This window comes from Sinocyclocheilus anshuiensis, unplaced genomic scaffold (assembly GCF_001515605.1).
Source record: "Sinocyclocheilus anshuiensis isolate Anshui unplaced genomic scaffold, SAMN03320099.WGS_v1.1 scaffold988, whole genome shotgun sequence".
In the NCBI taxonomy this organism is placed as follows: domain Eukaryota; kingdom Metazoa; phylum Chordata; class Actinopteri; order Cypriniformes; family Cyprinidae; genus Sinocyclocheilus; species Sinocyclocheilus anshuiensis.
In genome coordinates, this window is record NW_015548246.1 from 206686 (window position 1) to 226082 (window position 19397).

The 19397-nt window shown below is 37.3% G+C and overlaps 1 protein-coding gene across 1 annotated transcript in view; it reads right to left on the reverse strand.

The window, feature by feature from the left end:
- Positions 1–15772, reverse strand: part of atp11b (ATPase phospholipid transporting 11B) — a 74511-nt gene extending 58739 nt beyond the window's left edge. The window contains exon 1 of the mRNA XM_016442704.1: positions 15536–15772. Coding sequence (XP_016298190.1) covers positions 15536–15562 — 27 coding nt within the window. The 5' untranslated portion in view covers positions 15563–15772. The remainder of the gene's footprint in view (positions 1–15535) is intronic.
- Positions 15773–19397: the final 3625 nt, after the last annotated feature.

Genomic DNA, 19397 nt, shown 5'->3' on the forward strand with positions numbered 1-19397 from the left:
AAACTGTTCTGGAACAGTGTTGTAAATACAACTTAACCACTGATTTGTAGTCGTGTCCTCTTTTGGAAGACCAAACTTTCAAGACGAAACTTTTTTTAGTTTCGCTTTCACAATGAAAAACACAGCGGACTAGCGTGAGGGGAAGCCCCGGCTTAGCGTGCGCTGAGGCCGGGATAGAGTGAGCTGAAAAACAACTGAATGGCCAAAAGAGAATAGATATTAGGGCATTTTGATGACATTCTACATATCAAAAATGTTGTGTCAATTTTAATGTACAGAAGCACTTATATTGAGAAAAAAACAGCTTTGGGTGGATCTAGTTACTGGGGTGCCTCAGGGCTCAGTTTTTGGACCACTTCTCTTTTCTGTCTGCATGGCATCACTAGGTTCTGTCATTTAGAAACATGGATTTTCATATCACTGCTATGCTGATGACACTCAACTCTACCTCTCATCCCATCTTGATGATCTGACGACAGTTGTTTGCATCTCAGCATGTCTAACAGACATTTCTTGCTGGATGAAGGACCATCACATTCAACTCAACCTTGTCAAGGCAAAACTGCTTGTGGTTTCAACAAACTCATCACTTCATCACAATTTCACCATCCAGCTAGACACATCAACCATAACTCTTTCAAGACAGCCAGAAACCTTAGAATTGTGATTGATGATCAGCTGAATTTCTCAGACCACATTGCTAAAACTGCCCGGTCCTGCAGGTTTGCTTTATACAACATTACGAAGATCAGGCCCTTTCTTTCATGCTTCCCAACTCCTTGTTTGAGTTCTTGTTCTGTCCAGACTAGACATGGGACGATAACCGGTTTCAAGGTATTCCCGCGGTTTGGAAAAGTCACGGTTTCAAAACCACTAAAATTTTCCGTTATATCGTTCCTGCGGTATGCACAGTTTTTTTTTACGTGTCATCAAAGACGGAAAGTGCAGGACTCCCTCAGTTGTGTGCAGCGAAAAGCGTAACGAGTCACACGACCCCTCCGGTTGCTGCGAGCAGTCAGTCAGTGAGAGTCACCTGTGTGTGGGATGGCCGAAGGAGGTGAATCCCTGGAACTTTTTCCCCCGTCGAAAAAGATGAACTCTGCCGTATGGGAAGTTTTCAGGTAACGTAGACTAACCATGTTCCGTACACAATGATGTTCCGTACAGATGACGTTTTAGTGCCGATCGCTAAATAAATACTTCCAGGTCGTACATAAACGATATATCTGTGTCATCTTCATTTCTCCCTCTTTCACCCCCGATCAAGACAGAGACCCACCCGCCGTTTGTTTCAGTGTTGAAATAAATACTATTTGGCTTGCTACCGAGGCAGATAACATGGCTAATTAACTAGCTAACGTCAACTAGTTTGCTCCCTCACGTTAACGTTACTTCACAGAGCGAGGAATAGCAGACTAAAGTACTACGTTTCTGCAATTTAGTACAATAATTAAATGTAGCTGGTATCACGTCTATACTTTTAAGCCTCCTGCCATTGTTTACATCTGTTAAAAATCACGACATTTAAAAAACAAACAAACTGCTGGCTCTCAGGTGTCTTTGCCACTGTTTGAGTGTTGTATGGAGAAAGACCGTGTGTGTGTGTGTGACACTCGCGCTCTCTCTTTCCTTATGTGTATGTGCACACAGCCTCATATCTCACCGCTCCAAACTTAATCCAGGAAAGGTGAACATTCCTGGATCATAACTTGGACTGAAAGAGGAATGTGTAGAAAGTGAGCATGTCTCCAAAAACCTTGTTGAGCTGCAGGTTTAATGACTGCATTTTTTATTTTTGTATTTTTTCATTTATTTTTTTTATTTTTAAGGATTTTTATTTTTTTTTTTACAGAAAATAATTTATTTATGTTCTGGTTATTGTTGAGCTGCAGGTTTAGACCCACTTAAGTGACTGCACTTAATTTAATTACGAAAAATTATATTATTTATTTAAATTATTTAGCCTGTTATGTTTATGGAGTGTTCCAAAATGTTCTATGTTTCTTAAAAATAAAATGTATTGTATTCAGTGGGGAAAAAATTGTTGTTTTTTACCCAGACATTTAAAAATAACATATTTTAGAGCTGTAATCGCAATACCGTGATATTTTTATCTAAGGTTATCATACCGTCAGAATCTCATACCGGCCCATGCCTAGTCCAGACTATTGCAATGCTCTCTTGGCAGGTCTTTCAGCAAGTTCTATCAAACCTCTACAACTAATCCAGAATGCGGCAGCAAGATTAGTCTTTAACGAGTTGAAAAGAACGCATGTCACACCTCTGTTCATCCATTTGCACTGGCTACCAATAGCTGCTCATATAAAATTCAAGGCACTGATGTTTGCCTACAAAACCACCTCTGGCTCTAGAGCCCTTTACCTAAAATCTTCTTATATTCTAACTTGTTTTGTTGTCATTTATTATATTAAAAAACTTGCTACATGTACTGCGTTAGGGCTAACCAAGACTTGTCATAGCACTTCCATATTATTGCTCTTTTGTTGGTTTTGATTGCAAGTAGGGATGCACCGATACCACTTTTTCCAGTACTCGCCCGATACCGATACTTTTATTTTTGGTACTTGCCGATACGGAGGGGTGTGCACGAATAGTCGAACATTCAGTCTGTAATTATTATTCGAACAATATAAACACTATTCGAATTTTACTATGTGTTGATTTGCTGGCCGTAAATGCAGGGAATCCATGATAAATCCTAAGCAGTTATAACTAAATGCACTGGGTGGCGCTGTGGAGCAGTGTTGGGCGATATGGTCATTTTTCAAATCGTCATATCGCCAGTTCAGTTTACGCCAGTAAACTAACGTTAAATACAAAAATATTTAAAACAGCTTCGACGCACGGAAGTTATCAGTCTGGTCTGCAAAATCAGTCAATGGTGAAAATCAAAAGTAGATTTATTTTAAAGACCAACAGTTTAACACTAAATACTGGACATAAACGAACACGAACACGTTAAATATAAAGTATTTAAAACAGGTAAGTTAATATATTTGAAGTAGATTTAAATTAAACAGATACATCAGTCATAAAGCGCTCCGGACCGTGCGCCCCATAATGAGCCCGACACACCACCACAGAAACAAGAATGAGATGCGTTCTAACATAACTGTGGCATTAAACTCAGTTAGTGAGGGCTAGGTTAAAATATTGCACATATAGGCCATTCAGATTACTTGTTAAAGTGCAACAAAATACATTATATCAGCAGATGATATGTGTCTGTGTTTGTGGTTGGAGACTGTCAAATTAATTAGTGAAACTGATTTATCATATCACCACCACAATGAGAAATCACATGAAATCCAAACACAGTCGACTGAGGAAAGTCAGCTGTCCATCACTGCATTCACGACTGCAGGTAAGCGCAGTTGTACTCCAATTGAGCCGAGAAGAGAGCGCATCTGATAGCCAAATGATCTTGAGACATATATAAAGGTTCCTCGAGGGAGACTTGTTTAACACAAAGCGCTAAGAAACTGTTAGCACACGTTATCTTTGTCAGCGCGTTCTTATTGTTATCAGACTGAGGAACAAACTTTCACCCGAGCATGTGGATATTATTGTATTCCAAACAATCAGTAAGCTACAGGTGCTAGGAAATGCTGTTTTGTACTCATTTATTGACGAGACTGAATCTCTGTGCAGTGCGCTGCTTCTCTGCCGCTCACTGCACAGAACAGACGTCGAGAGAGACGTGTAACGGCTAATCATAAGCTTGTTCAGAAATCGTGACAAAAACGTGATAATTAAAAAATAACGTCTTTCTCATTAAACCTCCTTTAAATAAACAAATTTGCGAATATTAATTTTTTTCTGAGCCCAAAATATTCGAATGCTAAATTTTTGGAAAATGCCCATCCCTAATGTAAATGTAATATAAATGATGATGGATCGTATAGACTATTGCCAGAATACATGTGTCATTCTCTATATAACTAGACTCTCGTGGAGAAATCCAGACGGCCAAGTAAACACATCACAACAAAAATGATTAAGCCTACAGAAACATATGTCAACTGCAATTGCAAATTTAGTTAAGTTGTTCATTAAAGTCCCCATTCCCAAAAGAAATCACTTTCTTGGCTATTAGTGTTGAGAACGAGTCGTTTCCTTTGCTAATGTAGAGTTGAGAGGTTACTCAGCACATCTTATTCAGTCTTTCATGTGGAAATGATTTGAAGATGGAAAACATGTATTTTGTATTTGCCAAATACTATTTTTACATCTACAGGGACAATGCCAAGTTAGGGCTGGACAATAATTCAATATCAATATGTATCGCGATATAATTTTTTTCAATAACGGTGATATGATTTTTAAACACATTTCCGATATTTCGATATACATTACCAGTTTCCCATACATTGATTTATTTGTGCCGTTTGACTTCGTTGAATAAACATGAGCACTGCACGTTTCAAAATCATAACACGGCGCGGGTGTTTTATATGAATGTATCTCTGAAGGGAACCGACTGTCTTCAGAAAAGTTTCGATGGCATTTTCCTTTGATCTGATAAAGTAGCGTTCATGAGCGGAGCTGCTTTGATTACAGCCATTACTGGAGAATCGTGATATCAATTTTGGCCATATCGTCCAGCCCTATGCCAAGTATTTAACAGTTGACTGATTAATCAGACCAGTGAAATTTCATTGAACTCAGTACTAGTTGCGATATTGCAGTAAAAACTAATAAGCTACTGAGAACACACCTTTATCTAAAAAATAAAAAATTAATAAATATTAAATGAAAACAACCACTGATCATAAGTAAACACTGTTGTTCATGTAATTACTTAAGCAAACAAAGAGTGGTTTGCTCACTATTGTCATTTGATTGATAGGCTATAATGAAAGTCTATAGACTGCTCACTTTTTCAGTGACCATGGTCTCTAAAGTATATATTCCTATTCATTTTTCTCATTAAAAAAGTCTCTAGGAAAAAGTTATAAGCTACAGACCAAACTGGCTAGAAGAAGTACAACATCACAAACTCTGATTTGAAAGAAAAAAGTACTTGAAAAGAGGACAGATGCATGACTACGTATTAATGGCTTTAACAAAGATAAGAAATACAATCCCATGAAGCCTTGTGAATGACAATTAAAAATGAAGTTATATTAAAGTATTGATTTAAAGTTTTAAAATATATCAAAACAATGTCCAGAATATGTCTGTTCTTACTGTATTCATCATCAAATCAACACAGCCTTGAGAATAAGAGACTTCTTTCAAAAACATAAAAAAAAAAAACGTAATTATTCCAAATTCCATTACGTCATTCGTAGTGATTCATGGGAGTGGGTGAGATAATGTTGGCTGATGGCTATAACAAAAACCCATAACATCGATTATCAACCCTGGAGACAGTAGGTTTGTCTGGTTCATAAGTTATTATTAAAGGGGTCAAATTTTACGGTTCTCTGACTTCCACTTAGAAGATTTTTTACATTAAAAACACTATAATTCAGAAGTAATAGGCTCTTTTCTGTCCCATTTTCAACCACCATCATCAAAACGCTCCAACTGGATCAGTGTGGCTCATTCTAGACTCAGAAATATAAGCCCACTTCTATGATTGGCTAACGGTTTGAAAAGCACAGCTGTGTAAAATTCTTCATGTCTGTTTGACAGCCTACATCCTTCATAGATATGGACGCTGCTGTGATTAAAGGGGTGGTTCATTGCGATTTCACTTTTTTAATGTTAGTTAGTGTGTAATGTTGCTTTTTGAGCATAAACAATATCTGCAAAGTTACGAAGCTAAACGTTCAATGCAAACGGAGATATCGTCTTTTAAAATTCTGGCAGTTTAATGCCTACAGAAACGGCTGGTAGGGACTACAACAAGTTACTTCCCGGGTTCGTGACATCACAAACCCAGATAAACCTCGCCCTCAGGAAAAGGCAGCAAAGGGGGCGAGGCCATGCTGCACTGCTTTAGAGAAGAGGAAGAGAAAACTAGAGGTGCAGGTAAAAATCTATTTATATATGAATCGCGATTCTGTCTTCTAATGATTCTAATGGATTCACAAGTTTAAAAATCAATGTGATTTCTTAATCAGCGGTTCTTAATACTGTTACTCGCATTCCCCTGCTCTGCACACGCTCTCTCTCTCGCTCTCATTCAGCTCAGCTCCGACAATGAACTGTTCCAATTATACTTGCTTAGACGCGCACTAGAGGCGGTTTAGCCAATCACAACACACTGGGCTAGCTAACCAATCAGAGCCCATCGCCTATTTCTGAGGGCGGGGCTTCATAAAAACAGGAAAAGATCAGCCCGTTTCTCAGAGAAGGGACAGAGCGGTGTGGAATAAAGGTAAATTATGTGAAAAATAATTTTTTTTTTTTTTAAACGAGGCATTAACATATGTTAGACTGCACCCCATAAACACAATCAAGCCTAGAAAAAACCCAGTGAACCACCCCTTTAAGGTTAAAAACGCATACTCCGTACATACCAAATTATCTGAAACAGACAAAGCAATAGTGACCCACGATAAAAACACTGTTACTTGTGAGTTGCGACATTACTGTCGGATCCAGTATAGCTGACATCGCATCGTCTTTTAGTTTTAATCTCTCTGCAAATACTGAATCGATTAGCTCTCGTCATTTACCTAGAACATGCGCAAATAGAAACAGGTGTTGATCTGATTCTGCAGAGCCGGTTTTTCATTGCACTTTGCTGTCACTATGTGACAAATTCCAAAAATGAGTCATCTTGGCATAGGGCTGCACTATAAATCGAAATGAAATCGAAATCGCGATTAGGCAGAAGCTGCGATTGTCATGCGCATCTTTCAGTGAAGCACGGTTCTGTGATCCGTAGTAAATCTCCATCCGAAGGGCGCTCTCGCTCTGAAACTCCAAATACGCCCCGCAGAAGAAACCCAGGAAATGCCTATAGCGGTTGCTAAATAAACAGAATATTTAACACTAGAACTACCAAGGCAGTCATTTTGACCATTTTTTAATTTTAAAATGTAATAACTTTGTTGAAATAAAACACATATAACTATAAGACCCTGACTTTTCCTAAATGTGTGTATATTTTATTATAACATTGTTATTTTATTAAAATTACAAAACACAAAAGAGTTCTGAGTATTTCTACCTTGAATGGCCAAAGCGGTCAAATTGACCATTCGCATTACAGACGGCGTATAATTTCTGCTTTTGCGACTTTTTCCCATGGTTGAAGATGCACGTCACTGTTGCCTAGCAACTTTTGTTCTAGTTGTTTTTATATTCTATTGCTAAGCTAAAATTCCTGTTCGTAAAAAAGCCAGGTGGACACCTCCAATACAACAACTGCTGTCATTCAATCTGCCACGGTTTCAGGTAGGCTACGTTAGGCTGCAAGACTATAGCCTGGCTGTTATCAATAATAGCCTACTTCAATGTTATGACAAAATAGTCATAATAATAATAATGGCTATTAGTCTATTGTTTTTATGCTAGTGTAATGCTATAGCTAATGCATATAGGCTAATTTTAGCCCCAAAAAGACATTGTGAAAGATATTGTGAAATAAAACAAACTAATTAGGCTTTTTTTTTTAGTGACAGTGACAATGTTTATCTATACTATCATAACAGATCCATTTATTCACGGATCATGATTCCAGTGGTGGCTGCATAGAATTGTTTCCAATTCATCTGATCCAAACATTTCCAATAACTCCAGAGTGTTGTAAAGTACAAAAGTAAAAATGTATTGAAAAAAGATGTAATTATTTCCAAAATTCACAACGTTTTATCTACAGAAATATTCTGCTTCGGTTCATATTTGTTGGCATTTAGACTTTCAAATACAACATTTTCACTGTGGTGAAAAACTTTTGCTCTCCCGCTTGCCGGACACAAAGCAAGACACGCACATTCGGGAGCAGTCTACGTAGCTCTTACACAATTAAATATTACAAAAAAATATCTTATTTTTTTAGGGTGATGACATCATAAGATATGACAACAGACATTCAAAGCTTCATTGTAAAACCTCAAAAGTAGCTTCGAATGTAAATATGATATGACAAAAATGGCATTCAGTTCAGTCTATGAACGGTCAGAATGACCGCTATGGCCATTCTAGTAGTTATATTTCTTCTTATTATAATTTTTATTATAATAAAGTATATAATAATGCAAAGCCTTTATCACTGCTTAGAATACTATGAAATATGTTGCGTGCCTTATTCTGTGTAAGAAGCCACATCATCTCACAGAAGGATTTATTTCAAACACTCGACTGGCGTTATGAAATGAGTTTGGGGTAAAAACATGTTATTAAAGGTGCAGTAGGAGATCTTGGAAAATGTTAACATTAGCCTGATAGCACTGAAAGCGAACATCCCACCCTCCCTGCAATCGCAGTCCAAAGCCAGTGTAGGGATCATATCGATCAGAACACAGTTCATGCACGTAGATCACTTCTAACGAGCTGGTTATCTGAATCGGGCGTGTTTACTAAGCGAGACATTCAAAATATGCAGAGCGCGGGGGCGTGAGGACTGGAATTGGGAACCGCTGCGCTGGGCTACGGCTACATCATGCGTCATTCACCAATGAGAAAACTTTAAAAGTACTACAATACCAGGAAGGAAGATCTGGTTGTTGATGTTTGTCTGTCATTCTAGCTCTGTCTGCACAGTGTGTGTGAACGCGCTAATGATGACGTACCCTGTCTGCGCGAACAGGGTGCGCAGAGGTATGCTCATACATACATTGACAGGCAGGTAGGAAAGCGAATTAAAACGCTCGGACTGAGCGTTTTGATTGGACAAACATTTCTTGGTCCTACAACTTCCACAGAATATATAAATACAGATAAATACATTTAGACCACTTAAATGAATGATTGCTATTGGGATGTGAAGACACTTTCAACAAGCATAACAAAAAATGTTTCTGAAGACAATCACCTATTGCACCTTTAAATGTGGTATTTTCATGTGCTTTCAGATGGAGCAGCATTTACTACACAGAGCCGTAGTTCACCGAGAAGCTACGCAAACAGCTGTCATTATCGCGAACGATTTCATAATCGTACGATTATATCGTCTGCGATTTTTTTAGCGTAGCTTGTCAGAGAACTTTGGCTCTGTGTAGTAAATGCTGCTCCATCTGAAAGCAGGTGATGGAGATTTACTACTAATCACAGAACCGGCTTTACTGACAAGATGTGCATGACAATCGCATTCGATTAATCGTGCAGCCCTATTTTGGCAGCTTGACTTCTGTTTTTAGACTTACAAGAAAACTCTGAGTTCTGAAACTTACAGGATGCTTTTATCGTACAATGACTTTGGATTCAACAGAGCTGGATAGTAACTGATTACATGTAATTTGGATTACGTAATCAGATACCAAAAATTAAGTACCTGTAATTAGATTAAATTACATTTTAAAATATTTGTAATCAGACTACAATTAGCCTACTTTTTATGGATTACATCATTACATATTCACAAAATAGCAATAATTTTTCAATAATCAACTACTGATGAACACGTTAATTTTTATTTGAATTATCACTCAGTCGGTTATTTTACCATGTATTACTTTGGAAGGCGTTTGTCTTTTAAACACATTAAAATCCACAAATTGAAACTAACTTTTTGTCATCTGATCCTCTTTGACTTGATATATTTTTATTTGAAGTACACCTGAAATTTTAAAATAAATATTTTAATAATGAAATATCACATTTGCATGTTCACGGTTCTCTAACGTTGGTTATGGTCACACAACATGCAGATAACCAAGTAAAATATTTCATTTTTTTCAGTAAGAGTTTTATTTTGACTCAATTTAAAATAGTTTTAATTTAATATTTGTATTATTTAATTCATTATTAGCTTTTCATTAAACTCATAAATTCCCTGCATAAACTACCTTAATGTAATATAATGTTTAATGTACTTCATGTTGTGAATAACAACAAATGGAATATATTTTCTTACTCTTTCTTACTTTTTTTGTATGTCATTGTCAATATGGTACAAGATTGTCCTATTTAAATAAGGGGTGCTCCGATCAGGACTTTTGAGGCCGATCGCCGATCACAGAAAGCAGTATCTGCCGATCCGATCACAAATACCGATCTTTTTAAGGCCTTCTTTTTATCATGTAGAATTATTTATAGTGATGATCCAATCAAGACATTTATTCAGGGCCTGAATTTAATTTTTGAAAATGAATTCTTCTCTTAGGTGACTCTTGTGAGAGGATTTTTTTCATTTGAGGGGTGGAGGGAGGCATTTTTAAGACATTTTTCAAAAAATCTATATTTATCTCACTTAAATATTTGATCATGCACTGTATTTTTGTTTTTACAATCGTGTTATTGTTGCACAATTGCTTGCACTGCGCAAGCCTGATTTTGTGAGCTGTATGTGAGGTTCACACATACTCCGTTTGCAGTGCGTATGTAGTCCATGTGTGGTACAGAAGCAGCACGGACTGTGCTTTCACACAAGAGTCTGCTCCTGATCAGCCGATCAATCGGAGCACCCCTAATTTAAATCAATGTGAAAAACGAGATAGGTCAAAGGTAATCTAAAAGTAGTTGATTATATTACCTAAAATGTGTAATGCAATGGATTACGTTACCAACTACAATTTTTGTTATGTAATTTAGAATCAGTAATGGATTACAATTTGTAAGTAATCTACCCAGCTCTGCATGTCAAAAGATCTAGGAAAATTGTATTCAATTATTCCATATGGACAAAATGGGATTTTTGCTTCAGGCCCTCATTGTTACTTTCCATCAGACAGCTGTTACACTTCAAGATGCAATGCACAGACCCAATATTATGAGACAGAGCAGATGCCCCGCCTGTTTACATTTACATACCTACACTGTAAAAAATGTTATGATGAAAAAGCCATGACAGCTTATGTTTTTAAGTTACTTTAACTCATAAAAATAATTTAAGCAATTTCAACTTTTTTTTATAAGTTATACCATGTTAAAAATGTTGAACTCAAGTTGAAACAGCAAATGTTGTAAAGTCAAATGAACTTCAATAAAACAATTCAGCACTAGGCAAGATTTAAATTAGTGAGTTGAAACGACTTGTACTTTTAAGTTGATTTAACTTAAAATTTTAAGGCAGCCACAAAACTTACGTTTTTATGTTGATAGGGGTGAAAATTTTTTACAGTGTAGTTTGCTTGCACTGATACCTCAGCAGACGAGCACTCTGACCAAGAAGTGCATTTGACCATTGACTCATGTGGCCACCAGCACTCTTCAATATTAATAAAATATTAATAAAATATAATACTAACTTAACAGCCACATCTACCTAAAATACACTCACTGGAATAAATACCACATTAAAAATGTATATAGTATACATGAAATATATATTAAATATAAACATACTGACTGATTATGAGTTATGTGATTGTGAGCTGGAAGCAGCTATGGCAGCAGATGAGCTTGTGTAAGATGACGTTGGCAGCAGAAAAGCAAACAGAGTGCAGATCACATTAGGCTTTAGTGCTCTGCCCTGACTCTAAGCCCTGCCATAAGACACTTCCCATGACTCACTGAAACATGAAGAAACATAAGTAGCCTCGTGTAAATTAGGCTGGATGAAGGAAGGAATAAAACACTGAGAGAGAATATCGCATTAAGGGAAATGTCTTCAACTCTCTTAAGTTCTGTAACTTACCCATTCAATGCAATAAAACAACAGCTAGATTATTTTCCAGTTCTGAAGAAAAGAGTGGTTGCATATGCAAAACTCACAAAAGCAATGCTAGGATGTTGTGGGTGGTTGTTTACGGGGCCCAAGCTGAAAGAACCCACCTCAAACATTTGACATCCTGGTCTCTAGATATGACTGTTTGTCCCACTTTCCATGTAAACACAGATTTGTCCCTATAGCTCAAGATCATCTACCTGCCACTATTCACCTGCATACTTTTCTTTTCATCATTTTCCCAAAACATGCAACATCTCAATAAATCAATCTGCAGACAAGCGAATACACAGATTTGTAACATGATGCCTGAAATGGAGATTCATAATTATAATTCTGCAAACAATGCTTAAAGCCCACATGCTGATCCCTGTAGTCATACAAAAGTGTCAGGGCACAAAATCTAATTAAAGAAATAGTTCACCCAAAAATGAAATTTGCTAGACATGTACACACACCCTCAGGCTATCTGAGATGTGGATGAGTTTGTTTCTTCATCAGATTTGGAGAAATGTAGCATTACATCACTTGCTCACCAATGAATCCTCTGCCGTCAGAATGAGAGTTTAAACAGCTGATAAAAACAACACAATAATCCACAAGTAATCCACACCACTCCAGGGGCCTGTACCATGAAGCCGGATTAGCTGGCTAGCCAGGTAAGTTTCAGTTTAGTTTGCACCAATAATGGGTTTTAGGTACCATGAAAGTGGCTTGGCTTTTAGCTGCATTCATTGCTATAGTAACTTACACTGCACAGCTAACCTGCTCCAGGGCAGGTTATGTTCTGGGTAAGCAATCTCAAACTGAAATTGGACCAATCAGATGTGAGCAAAGTGACGCATGTCTGACTCAAAAAAAAAAAAAAAAAAAAACACACACACACACACACAAGCTCCCCAGTTTCTCTTCCTACAAATTAAAGGTCATTATAAAGTACCTTAAAAAAAATTACTACAAAATTGTCTGGCTTTAATGATAATTGCAATCTACATATGATTTATATAATTACAATATGATTTATATTATTATTATTCCATGGTACCTATAAAGCCAGATTGGAATGCTTTGGTTTTGTCAACTCGAAACTAATCCTGTAACTCAGGATTTGTTCATCTACCATCATGGTACAGGCCTCAGTCCATCAGTCAACATCTTGTGAAGCCAAAAGCTATTTGTTTGTAAGAAACAAATCCATCATTAAGATGTTTTTAACTTCAAACCTTTGCTTCTGGCCAAAACATGCATCCATAGTCCATAATATTGCTTCCTTCAGTGAAAAATTCGCCTAGTCTGAAACGGGAGAAATATAAGCAGATCAAGCACCATTTACAAGCAAAAACAGTCCAAAACATATTCTAAACTATTATATGTTCCAGTGAAAAAGTCATCTGGTCTGAATCAGGAGAGAAATCTGCACAGCTCAAGCACCATTTACAAGCCAAACCAGTCCAAAACAGCTCTAAACAAATATGTGGATGAATTTTGATGTGAAAGACATCAGGAGATGGACTTTTTCATTGGAGGAAGCGTTATTATGGATTATGGACTCATATTTTGACCAAAAGTGACGGTTTGAAGTTAAAGTGGTCATATGATGCAATTTAAATTTTTCCTTTCTCTTTGGAGTGTTACAAGCTCTTGGTGCATAAAGAAGATCTGTAAAGTTGCAAACACTAAAGTCTCAAATCCAAAGAGATATTCTTTATAAAAGTTAAGAGTCAGCCAAAATAATGTTCTTTTTAGCAACATCATATGACCCCTTTAAAACGCCTTGATGGATCTGTTTCTTACAAACATGCAGCTTTTGGCTTCACAAGATGTTAACTGATGGACTGGAGTGGTGTGGATTATTGTGATGTTTTTATCAGCTGTTTGGACTCTCATTCTGACGGCACCCATTCACTGCAGAGCATCCATTGGTGAGCAAGTGATGTAATGCTGCATTTCTCCAAATCTGATGAAGAAAAACTCATCTACATCTCAGATAGCCTGAGAGTGAACACATTTTCATTTTTTGTGTGAACTATTTCTTTAATAACATTCCTTTTGGTTCTAGGCTGTGCAAAAACGTGTGTAAAAGAGAGAGATACTGAATCCACAAGGTTGGTAGTGAAAAGTGATACAAGTATAATATGCACAACAGACTTAAACAAAAAACAAAACTCTCACTGGGTGATTGTTTGACAAGAACAATTGCAAAACTACCAAATGAGGGAAGTTCTGAAAACTTTAAGCGCAACACTGCCATTTCAGCTTTGCAGGAACACTCCACTGTTACTAAATAAACCAATTACCCCGCACAAGCCCAATTACACAGACGGAAAAAAGCGACACCTGAAAGATGTGAAAAACAGAGATGTGGTTCTGCCCCACCAGTTTCCATCTCCACTAACGACTTACAGTCAAACGCGTGTTTGCAGCCACAGGGTAGCAGTGTCTGAAATGAGACCAGATCTAAACACACTTCCAGTGACGTGAAGCCAACAGCATTAGGGCACAACCTTCAGACGAACAAACAAGATAAGATACATCTAGCATATCTAATCTTCTAATATTATCTGTAAATTACTAAGCCAGTTGAGAAGTGTAGTAACCATTAAAATAAGGAAATATTACACTGTAACTAACTATACACCATATTCAAACAATTATCTTCCATTGAGGAAACAGTCCATTTACAAATCAAAGTGTACTTTTAAAATGAACACAATAGGTTCAAACACTGGGGCATAGATGCATTAGCTTATAATTAAAAGAAAATTAAATAGATATATATTTATCTACCTAAATAACTCAAAACCATCACATATGGCTAATGTACAACATTCTTGCAACATAACTGTACAAGTACAGTACAGATGTTTTATTGCTCTACATTGAGCTTTTTCTAAAGATATTTCTTCACCGTTACTCTACTGAATAAAAACTACCTTTATTAAGTGTAAAGTACCTAAAATACCCATTTTGTAAAGTTTTTTTTTTTTTAACTTTATGAGAGCATTTTATAGTCATTGCTTGATTATAAAAACTAATTAACAACAAATACAAAAATGTACTTAACTACAAAGCAGTACCTGTACACAGTGCTCCGGAAATCGTAATAAATGCTTGCTAGGATACATTTTAAGGTGTTTTGTTATATCAAACTAAATTATATTAGACAACAAACACAGATATCTGACAGCTATAGATTACAAATATCATCTTATGACAGTTGAACAACAGAGGAAATCACTACAGGGGAATTTTGCCTGCATATTTTAGATATTTAAAGCTTGGTATATGTTTGTTCAAACAACGCATGTGAAGTCAACAAGTCAGCCTCAACAGATTACGGTCTACTAGTGAAGCTACTGTCAAACGTTTTGCAATATTCATAAAGCGCACGAGTAAAGTCACTTGTGACATTTGTTGCAGAAAGAAAACAAATTACACAACTGCCAGTAAACAGGAAACAAGCAAATCAACAGACAAAACAAACAAAAACATCCCGCAATCACGATGAGCTGCAGGCGAGCTTCCCTCCAAAACGATTTAAAAACAAAACCGTTAAATTATCTCAATATTGGTGTTCTCAATAACCTCATATCTGACCACCTGCTACATAAAACAAAACACACGAAATATTACAATACTTCGTTTAATTTAAGCGAAACGCTGCCCTGTGCCTTCATTACATGTAATTTAACGCTAGCTTCGCGCTAACTCAATAAGACCGCAGCACCAAAACAATGAAGCGAACAGACTGTGTGTCGATAAAAGAGTTTAAACGGCTCGTAACGTTACCAGCTGCTGTCGGATCCAGCGAATCATCCTGACTCGAGCTAGCGCAGTGAGCTAGCCCGCTCCTCCGACACAAATCCCCGCAGCATCAATAAAACCGCTTCCCCTGGCGCGTCCTCCTCTCCGCATTACAGTGCGAGCGAGCGAAGACCCCGGCCCATTCTGAAGCTCGAACCCAATGCGGCGAAGCGCAAACGCGGACACAAACACACACCGACTGCGCTTGACCGAGACCACTTCTGACTGGCAACATCCCGGAAGTGACGTCACCCTGGCCCGAGCGCAAAGTTGTGTGTGTGTCACACGCGCTACAGGAATTCCTAGGTTCGCTAACGGCGAGTGTGTTGAGTTTCATGTTCACTCGCGAAAAATCGAGTTTCTATCGACTGAAATATAGACAATGATACTCCTGTGACAGTTATTACGTAATCGTCGCTTTAAAGGAAGAGTTGAGCAAAAAAAAAACATGCATATATTATGTAAACAAAAACTTTTGTTTTGGATGCGATTAATCGTTTGACAGCACTAATATATATATATATATATATATACACACCGGTCAAAAGTTTGGGATCAGAACGATTTTTTACGTTTTTAAAGGAGTTTCTTATGCTCACCAAGACTGCTTGATAAAAAAAAAATACAGGAAAAAATGTAATATTGTGAAATATTGTTACGATGTAAAATAAAAATGTTCTATTTTAATATACATTAAAATGCACTTTATTCCTGTGATCAAAGCTGTATTTTCAGCATCATTGCTCCAGTCTTCAGTGTCACATGATCCTCCAGAAATCACTCTAATAAGCTGATTTATTATCAGTGCTGGGAACTGTTGTGCTGCTTAATGATTTTTTGGGAAACTGCGATACATTTTTTCAGGATTCTTTGATGAATAAAAAGTTAAAAAGAAGAGTATTTATTCTATATTGTAATATTATTCTATAATATACACTAGCGATCAAAAGTCTGGGGTCAGTAAATTTGTATTCTTTCTTTTTTTTTGAAAGAAATTAAAACTTTTATTCAGCAAGGATGTGTTAAATTGATAAGAAGTGATAGCAAAGATTTATATTGTTCGAAAAGATTTATATTTTTAATAAATGCGGTTCTTTTTAACTTTTTATTCATCAAAGAATCCTGAAAAAAGTATCGCAGTTTCCCAAAAAAATATTTGGCAGCACAACTGTTGCCAACCAGCAGTGTACACACACACACACACCGTGAACACACAACCGGAGCAGTGGGCTGCGGCGCCCAGGCAGCAGTTGGGGGTTCGGTGCCTTGCTCAAGGGCACCTCAGTCGTGGTATTGAAGGTGGGAGAGAGTGCTGTACATTCACTCCCCCCACCTACAATCCCTGCCGGTACGAGACTCGACCCCGCAACCTTTGGGTTACGAGTCCGACTCTCTAACCATTAGGCCACGACTTCCACACGTTAATTAAGAGCTGCTTAAAAATAAACGTGCACAAATTAGTGAGATTGTGTGAACTTAATTTGTCGTTTATGGAACCGCTTTAGCCCCGATTGATTTGTTAGGTTATTTCAAGTCAGGTTTTGGACTTTAATCCCAGGTTTTCCTCGGGTCTCCGTGGTGTTGTGATAGCCTACGTTATATTCACGCAGCAGCGGTGATGAGAGAGCACGCTTGAGAAACAGTTTAGAGAGGAGAAATCAATCTACATATAAAATATTGGTCACAGATTATTGGTCACTTTCTAAACAAAAAAAGATATAGCGCATTCACTAGTAATTATATATAAATGAATCGGTTTTTACCGATGCAAATATGTTAGAAACGATGCATCGCGATACAAATGCCAACTTGTATCCGATGCACACTTTTTAAACCAATGCATCGCATTAACTTTTTATGCCGATGCACCGAGCGAATCGGTGAATCTTCCCATCCCTAATGTGTATATCTATATCTATATCTGAAGAGTTCAGATGCATAAGCCTATAAGTGCCATCTGAAATTTTCTTCTAAAATTTTTCTCAGGACCCTACACTCTAAAAAAAAATGCTGGGTTAAATACAACCCAGCGCTGGGTAAAATATGGACAAACCCAGCGATTAGGTTGTTTTCATCCAACAGTTGGGTTGAATGTTTAACCCAACCTTCTGGGTAGTAACCCAACTGCTGGGTCAAAACAACCCAATCGCTGGGTTTGTCCATATTTTACCCAGCACTGGGTTGCATTTAACCCAGCATTTTTTAAGAGTGTATGTTTATGTTCAGTTATTTCACTTTAATGGCAATGAAAAAACCCTATTCATTGCCATTAAAGTGAAATTACTGAACCTACACATTGGAGCCTGATAAAAATGCTCATTTTAGAAGAAAATTTCCAACGTCACTTAGAGGCTTATGCATCTGAACTCTTCATATATTTATATATATGTGTATGTATATGTATATGTGTAGCTAATTTAATCCACAATGCAAAACACCTGAAGTTTTGCACTTAACTACATATATTTATCTATTTCCGATAGAGTGATTGTCATGATATTGTGACTCAGTGGCATTATGGGGAACAGATGCAGAGATTATGCCATGCCAGTGGTTCACGCTGCATTGAAGTCTGTATAAACAGCATTAATCTGTCAGAGAGCACTGCAGTTCCTCATCATAAACTGAGAGTCTCTAGATTAGTTTAAGAGCATCACAGCTGTCAGAGTATCTGCTGTCAGATCACTGCCTAATATTTGGGGAAAATCAAAACAATCATTGTGAATGTTCAGTTTTGCGCGTCAGCTTTTGCCCATTCGGCAAATGGATGGATGAACAGATAGATAGATAGATAGATAGATAGATAGATAGATAGATGTTTCTGTGAATAAAGTTGTTTGTAAAATATTAATGAATTTGGCTCTGTGTGTGCGCCTTTCCCTTTATTAATGAGCAACTCGGTAGCCTATGTTTATCACTTAATTTACTGAAGGTCGCTTCCATTCAAGTGCCTTTTATAACACAATAGCACCTCACTCAGGATAAAAAGCGAAAAAACGAAGCATTTTTGATATTTTTGTTCTGAGAAGTTGTCCAAGTCGTAATTTATATTGAAAAAAATTACTGTTTTGGATGGACGAATGTCTAATAATTAATATTATTATTAATAATAATAATAATAATAATAATAATAATAACAACACAACGGAAACAAGCCACAACACAATGGAAACAAGTCAATATGCTGTTCAGGGGGCCTAGAAACCATAGCAGCGACTCTGGAAGTAGGCATGGAATTTTAAATGCAGTACTTGGTTCAGGTGTGTTTGATTGGGATTGGAGCTAAACTCTGCAGGACATTTGGGCACCCCTGCCATAGACACTTTTGCCGGGCTCAACGGCAAATGTCTATCCCGGTGTTTCCCAACCCTGTTCCTGGAGGCATGCAATAGTAGACTAGTCCACTGCACAGAAGACTCCACCTCCTCCTGGAGACCAGGTGATGACGCTGTCCCCGGACAGCGTGAGGAGATCCCTCAGCAGGATCAATGCACGCAAAGCTCCGGGTCCTGACAACATTCCTGGGCGTGTACTGAGAGACTGGCAGTCTTTATGTGTGAACTACTCAACATCACATCAAGGAGGCTCACTGACGCATTTACACAACACTATTTTCAGCTAAAAAAAATCTAAACTTTTTGTGTGTTTTGGCTGTTCATTTACACAACAGCAGCATTTTGGGGACCTGAATACACAAACTTTTGAAAATGGGTTTCAAAGCGCAAGTTTTAAGTCGTCTTTTATTTCCTGAAACATTAAAAATAACGTGGAATTAAAAGTAATATGGCTTAATGGATAATGTGTTCTTCTGGTATTCCAAATAAATTAATACCTGTGGAAAAAATCC